Raw genomic sequence first — 8419 nt, 5'->3', positions numbered from 1 at the left:
GTGACCTAATTATGTTCGCTTAAATTACACCCAACTAATTAATTAACTACTTTACCCATTTCACAAGTCAACCGTCAAATACACTTCTTTATTATTTTAATTAAAATAGATAATTTGTATATAATATTTTTTGGTCATTATGTTATTATACAGGTATATAAAATACAAATTATTGTGTATGAATAATCTATTTATAAATCATCACCCTTAATAAAATGTATTGCCTTTTTCTCGATAACTTTCAAGAAAATGTATACAAATATAACATTACATTCGAAATAAATCATGACTTATATTTCATTGAATATAACTATATAAGAGTTGTACATTGTTTTATATTCAATTATCTTAAACTAATATTGACTGCATGAATCTAATCCACATTTGAGAATTATGAACTCATTCCCAGCCTGTGATTCAATCGAAAAGAAAACAAAAAAATTTCCAATCACAAAAAGAAAAAGAAAAAGAAAAGATAATTCAAGAAACTTCTTTTCTCAACACTTTACCGATGCAAAATCACCTCTTTCGTCTTCTTCGATCCTACCTGCTTCTTGATCAATAATGTTCTCATCATACGCTATTTTGCAGCTTCTGAAGAACACACACCCACTTATGGCATCAATTATGATGAGAATGGAGTACAAATAACCAATGAATAATCCCTCTAATACCATGCTTGAACTGGGTCTGTTCATCCCGGAATCGGAATAAGCTTTCACTACCCGGAACTGGAAAAGAGCTTCGATTCCGGCCAACGCCATGTTTATCGGCAGCGCTAATGATAGAGCGATTGAAGTTCTTCCTCTGATCATGACACACGCTTTGAGAATGGAAATGAATCCGCCACTCAGTTCCATTCCTGAGAGGATTAACGCCAGATTGCATACGATCAAGGCATTGGCTATGATGATGGAATACACGATTCCTCCGGCGACGGTGAAGAACAGTGAGGGGATACGGAGGTTTTCCAAACAGTTGAAAGCAATGAAAAGAACCCAAAAACAAGTAGCATTTGCGGAGACCATAACCAAGGTGTTCCATATCTGTGTTAGGAGAATGGAACTGAAGATGCCGGAGAAGGATGGTGGTGGTTTCCGGTGGGTGTTGAAGGATTGGATTACGGATGCTTTTGCGATGAGGAGGAAAGAGAGGGTAAAGGGTAGGACTAAGATTGATGATGTGATGGTTTGGGATAGTTTGAGGTTGAGAATGGAGAAGAATTCCGATTGTTGAGGAAATCCGGCGTCGTTGAAAAGTGACCGGAGACGGGAATGAACGGTGAGGGAATGAGGGAGGAGGGTGGAGGAGATGAGAATGGAAACAGAAAACGGGAGGGCTAAAATGGCAGCAGTCGTGAAGTAATTGTAGTGGTGGAGGAATGTATGAATAGATTTTCTGACGATTTTGATGGTGGGTTCCATCGGAATTGAGGAGAAGTCCGGCGTTGGTGATTCCGGAGAATATGGATGAGGGTGGAGTTGATATGGGGTTATGTTTGGTGCATTAGATGAATGGAAAGGCCACCAACTAATATCTAACTAACCACCCCATATAGATGGAGTCGTTTCTGCTTAATTTTATCTCATAACAAAAAATTATTTATAAATAAAGTTAAAGTTCAAAAAAAAAAAAAAAAAAAAAAACACATTACATCATCAAAGTCATACTACTTTTTCATCTATCTATATAATTTTATTTCTTAATCATTTAATTTAACAAGCTATAAATTTTAGTCGCATATGTTAATGTAAGAAACTTAATTAACATTTTATCAATTCATATTATACTTTTACTATTTTAAGATATGTTATAATTTTTGTTAAGTCAATATTTAGTTTAATAAATTAACAAAATTAGTTTGTTTTTTACTGAAGATATTTAATTGCTTTTTATTAGACATATAAAGAACTTTTTCACTAATCCTTTATTTCACATTGTTCTCAACTCAACAACCAAAAAATCTTACTATTACTCCATTATATTAAAGTTCTTTTACTCTTTAAATTAATAGATCATTAATACCTTATTTGACTTGATAAACTCTTTGAAAAATCAAATGATCTAAGCATATTAATTGACTTCAACTAATTATGAAACATTGATATATTATAATACTACTTTAATATTGAAAAAGTTGTTTGTATATTATGGGATAAAGTATATGTGTGTGGGGGGTGCGAGGTTGATGTGTTTTTGTCATAGGTTTGGGTTTGGGTGGCGTAGAATGGACTCATAATAGAAATAGGAGTCGCTCCTCTCAATCATCACTTATCGACTTTATCATTAGAAACCCCATTAACAACTAACATTATATAACATTATATAATCCATATTATGCATCAAGTATTTGTACCCTACAAATTATCATAGCTTGTTTTCTTCTTGGAATAATTATTTATATGTCCATCAATAATTATGGGTTTATAAATCTTTAATGTTTATTCTATGGGATAATGTATTTATTTATGGCTACTCAAGTATTTTTCATGAAAGAAGTAGATCATTAATATGAACATATTTGAAGACATCAAAAGTGATCATTAATATATAAATTTTGTATCATTCACATTACATTGCTACGTTAAATGTCACAATTCCCTTTGCTTTAATAAGAAGTTACATATTCTTAAATGAAAAGCAATACAAATTTATGGGTTTTTATACAATAACTAGTTTATAACCCGTGGAAACCACGGTTACAAAATTAATTAAATATTCATAGTAAAAAATTCAAAATTATTAATCAATTATTTTATATAAAATTTTAAATACATTATTAATTAAGAGATTTTTTATTAGTTATGTAAAATTATAATTATTGATTCAAATAAATATGTGGAATTAATTTATCATATATATTATACTCTTTTTATTTGTGAACTAATGAAAACAATGATATAAAATTTAAAATTTAAAATAAAGAATAAATAGATTGACAAATAATATCACATTAATTAGGAGGTTTAATGAATTTAAAATAGAGAATTAATAGAATGACAAGTGACATTATATTAATTAGAAGTTCTAATATTATGACACTTGGCAAAAGGACTACTCTTTTATTAGTATAGAGATAAAAAAAAAGTTTAAACTAACTTAAACTTTAAAAAAATTGAACCAACGCATCACATACTTGTACGGTATTTGAAGGTCTTTTTGTTTCAAGTCTTTTTGTTCAAGATTTCTATTTTAAATGATTAACCACCAATGCTTTAGGGGTGTTTGGCTTAGCTTTTGAGAAGCCAAAAGATTTTGTAGAAAAAGATAGAAGCCAAAAGATGTTTGGCAAAACAATTTTAAAAACTACTTTTGGATTTTTGATAGAAGGAAAATCAACTTTTTGAAAAAGTCAAGAAAATCTGACTTTTTGCAACTTTTTCAAAAAAGACTTTTGACCCTTAAAAAGCTAAACCAAACACCCCTTTATCACTTGAAACTCGTAGGACTTTTGGGACATGATAGCACATGTATGTTTATTAAAATAAAAAAAATAACTAAAAATATGTTTTTTATTTGTAACTAGAAGAAAATAATGCGGAAGGTAATGCTTTTTTTTTTTTTTTACTAAAACTACAATAGTAAATCTTACTAAAGTACAATGGTAGAACGACGAGGTGTTTTAGGAAAAGAAAATTGATACTATAAAGAAAGAAAAATTAGAGAACGATCAATTGGAAACCATAACTTGAAATGCAAATCAAAACCTGAAACTTTATGAACAACATTTTAAACTTTAACTCATCATACCGTGTTTTTTTTTTTATATTATTAGTGTCCATTTATGATACTTTTAGTTTATAGTAAATTTAAAAGTTTATATTTAATATCTTAAACAATAAAATTCTATAAAACGACGATGTGTTTTTTTCCATGTCAAATACAAAAGGATTTTTATTTTATTTTATTTTATTGTATTGTATTTATTTTGTTTTAACAAAATAGTGTATTTTAAAAAGATATTTACCAAAATGGCATGGTTCTAAAAATATTTACTATTTAGGTTAAATTTTGTACCAAATCAAAATTAAAATGTAGAATAAAAAAAGAAAAGAAATTGACTTATCAGGATAATTAACTTTTTAGTTTGTTCACATGTGGATAACTATATTTTGTACACATTTGTGTAAAGAACTTTTTTGGAAGTGTTCACATATGACCATTATGACCGGATGTAACTTGCTACAGCCGGTTATAATGATTATATGTGAACACTTTCAAAAAAATCGTTACCTAGATGTGTACAAAAAATAGTTATCCAGATGTGAACAAACTGAAAAGTTAATTACCTTAATAAGTCAATTTCTCCATGTTTTTCTATCTAGATTTAAAAAGAACTTCGTTAAACCCAACAAATTAGAAGTTGGTGTGATTTTGTACCACATTTTCCAACGAGTTAGAACTCCTCCAACAAGAACCACCAGATCTTCCAATTGCCTGGAAACAACCACCATCATTCACCATGGATTGCACCTAATGATAAATGCAATTTTATACATCTTTAAGGGTAGTTTTTATTATCATTTAGCATCATATTTTTTACATTTGCATGTCATTTGTTTCAATAATGTTCAACTCATGTCTTTTATTAGAATTCCCGTACTACTAACATTTTTGTGTCATTTTCAAGGATATCGAGTGGAATAGTACTTTGGGAGCAATTGAATGCATGTTTGGAGCCTAAATGGAGTTGGAACTGAAGACGGATGCTAAGGAATAACTCGGAGTGCTTAAACTGAAGAATCACGTTAGAAAGTAAAATTTACGATCGCAAATCCCCATTCTGCGATCGCATTTTTTCCATGAAGTTTCCTATGGTCGAAATAAGTCATCTGAAGGCCATTTGAGAAGAAAAGACAATATATGCGATCACGTAAAGCAATTCTCTGATCGCATTTCTGACCCGCAACACCAAAAACTTCATACATGACTTTGTACTTCATTGAGACATAATGCTAGGAAAAATTCAAATTCTTGCGATTGCATAAGGCATATCTGCAATCACATTTATTGCCAGAAGTTACAGAAACGTCGAAAATAGCATCCAATATCATTTAGGGGAAAATATGAAATTTATCTAAAAATTTGTGATCGCATTTTTCGGTTTCTTTCTCCAGAAGCTTTCGTCTTGCATATAAATTCGACCCTCATTATCAGGTTAGACGATTCCAGACGGTTCCAGACGATGAAAATCACTTCTGAATGTGATTTCTTATACCTTTCAACGACTTCTGAAGATATGAGGGCTGTGAGTTCTTAATATCAGTTGACATACGGATTCCATCAGTAGCAAAATTATCAATCCCCAATTTTTCAGCCCAGTTATTAGAATCCGAATCAATAAAATTATCAGAGTCAAACTTTTCACAATCAAAACTCACACCAGTAACCCAGTAGTTCCCGTGTGGCCTTAGAAGATATAGTGAAGATTCTTGCCACGACCACCCAAGTATTCCAAAATAAAACCAGAGCTAGTATCAAGAGTCTAGAACAACATGTATCTCAACTTGCGACTTTTGTGGTCGTTTGGAATCTCAAGGAAAGTTACCATGACATACTAAAAACAATCCAAAGCATAATGTGAGTACTATTTCCTTGAGAAGTGGAAAAAGTTATGGAGGCCCAGGTACATCTGAACCAAAAAACGAAGCTGATAAAGAATATGAAGAAGTTATGGTTGAAGAAGAAGATGTAAAAGAAACAGAAAAAGGTGATGGAGAGTATGAAGAAATGTTGGTTGAAGAAGATTGTTGAAGAAAATAAAAGAACAGAAACTCCACAACCAGCTAAGCAGAATCTAAAGGAATACAAGCCCATACCTCCATTTCCATCAAGACTGAGAAATATGAAGCGCGGAAGAGAGGATGAAGATATTATGGAAATTTTTTGTAAGGTTGAGGTAAATATTCCACTTTTGGATGTTATCTAACATGTAACGTCCCATTTTCACAACCAAAATTTTTCATTTTTATTAAGGTAAAACTTTCTAATTTATCAATACATTATTTAAGAAAACAATTTTCCATATTACATTTATTAAAAATCAAAGTATCATAGAAAACGTGGAATCTTCAATGTTGCTGATGAGTGTGTATAGCCTCGTCTTCGCCTTCCCGCAATTACTGAGGATACCTGAAAACCATAAAAAATTGGGTAAGCACAAAGCTTAGTGAGATTACCCCAAAATACCGCATACGTTAAACATACAAGCATGCATAACTACCGTTCTTCGGCCTTCGGCCTGAATGGACCGCCTCGCAGGCCTTCAGTTTATCCGGGTTGGAATACTAAGGTTAGTTGGCCTACGCCTCAACCTAACCGCTCCTCTTGAGCCTCCGTGCCTTCGGCTTACAACTGGCCCGCACAGGGTATCTTGGACTATAGCACAAAGCAGGACCACCTCAACCACCACCACTATATGTTGACATATAAGAAACAAGGATCAAGCAGGCACATAAAACAGCCAAACAAAAATCATACAACTCACTCCTGCCTACTAGTCTTCTCTCAGTACACAGTCCTATTACCAACTAACCTCTATAAAATGCGTTACCATAAGTAGTCAGATGTGAGATAGCCACCCGAACAAATGATCCTACTCTAGAGCTACAACCAAACAAGGAACAAGCAAGAAAGCTTAGACCAAGAGTTCTTAGGCTATCTTACATAACCACAGACAGTCCCTAGGGCATTCCATCAAATGATACCTAGTAAGTACAAATAACATACAAATTCATCAGTGCACTATAGCATAACAATATCCTACATACCAGGATACTGATCTACAAGTCACTACAACATAACAACATACTTAATACCAGAATACAGATCTAGAAGATCACTACAACATAATAGCATAGTCGACACCAGAATACAAATCTAACAGATCATCACAGCCTACCAGCATACTCGATACTAGAATACAGATCTAGCAAATCACTACAGCATAACAGTATACTTGGTGGTTGTCGAGGCCAACAAAATAAATACCCTAAATATTACACACTAAAATAGTGTATAGTGGTAAAGGGATCGTATCCACGAAGATTGGTTCAATTTGTTACTTCTATGATAATCTTGGTGTACAAACACTTTTAAAACTAAACTAAAATAAAATTGAGGGATTTTGATCTTTTAAGATGTTTAAAATAAAACTAGAATTACATTAACATTTAAAAACACAGTTCAACAAAAGAAAAGTTTGATGTAAAATCAATAGGAGAAAGATGGTTGACTTTAGACTTTCATTACTTGAACATTTGGTTAAATAATCATGAGAATACCAAGGTGCAATACTTGTGTTTATAATCTAATTTGGCTATAGCAATTTATAAGAATAACTTGCCTCAACTCTTCTTTTGTATTAAAATGACTAGAGAAGCTCATAGCACATTTCCTAAATCAAAGTCACAAAACTAATGAAGCATGTAATTTTGTGAAAATCAATTAGCATTGGGTTTTAAGAGTCACCAAATCCAAAGAGTAATCTATTGCTTTCATTACCACTATGGAGAAAATATTTTCTTAGTCTAAATGAAATGAAAACAAACATTTAAACTAATTGTTGCTTGTTAAATTGAAGACCCATTACTTAGCCAAGAATTTAACCAACAAAGATAACATTGTTGCTTGTTAAATTGAAGACCCATTACTTAGCCAAGAATTTAACCAACAAAGATAACATTCATATATCAATATTCATGACTAGAGATATATAAACATGAAGGAAGTTTTCATAGAAAATATAATCATAGATGTTCAACACAAGTTCTTGGAGTTCTTCAAAATAACCAAAACATTCAAGCAATTACATGGAAGTCAACTAAATGAAAATCTAGCCAAGCATGGCTAAGATTAAACAAAAACAAGAGAAATTAGAGATACCAAACATTGTTCAAGATGAAAGATGAAGGAAATCCACAAATCTTCTAATCTTCTAGAGAGAAAAAGTGTTTGTTTCTTCAAGTCTTCATGATGAAAAACCCTCTCAAAACTTCAGTAAAAGTGGTCAAAAATCGGATCCAAAAGTTGCCCAAAAGTATTCCACCAACTTTCCCCATATAGAGGCAAAAGGCTAAAATTCGGGTTCTTCACAGTGCGATCCACGCGGACCATTTGTAAATCCACGCGGACCGCGTGGATTCTGCTGAATGGGCTTTTTGGCCCATTTAATTGGCACTTCTACATTACTCTTCTCATCCATGGTCCAGCCCGTTTGTGCAAGTTCTTGATAGCTCAATTATGTCTTCCAAACTCTTCCAAGATGCTCCAATGCTCCTTTAATCTTCTATAGCTCGAATTCTCGTCGTCCCGCACTCCTTCCAAACCTCCAATAACAAATAGTCTTCGGTAAATCCTGCAAATAAGCTCAAAAGACTAGAAAGCACCCGGTAAAGGAGAAAAATAACAAAAAGAGAAA

The 8419-nt window shown here is 32.3% G+C and overlaps 1 protein-coding gene across 1 annotated transcript; it reads right to left on the bottom strand.

Moving 5' to 3' along the window:
- Positions 1–207: 207 nt before the first annotated feature.
- Positions 208–1543, bottom strand: LOC145103155 (uncharacterized). Its single transcript, XM_079040700.1, has one exon. It carries the CDS (start codon positions 1422–1424, stop codon positions 498–500), a length of 927 nt encoding a protein of 308 aa, XP_078896826.1. The 5' UTR covers positions 1425–1543; the 3' UTR covers positions 208–497.
- Positions 1544–8419: the final 6876 nt, after the last annotated feature.

Source organism: Lactuca serriola, chromosome 4 (assembly GCF_051521515.1).
Source record: "Lactuca serriola cultivar US96UC23 chromosome 4, Lser_US96UC23_V15, whole genome shotgun sequence".
NCBI lineage: Eukaryota > Viridiplantae > Streptophyta > Magnoliopsida > Asterales > Asteraceae > Lactuca > Lactuca serriola.
Note: the sequence above shows the minus strand (reverse complement) of the source record. Positions and strands in the feature narration are given on the sequence as shown.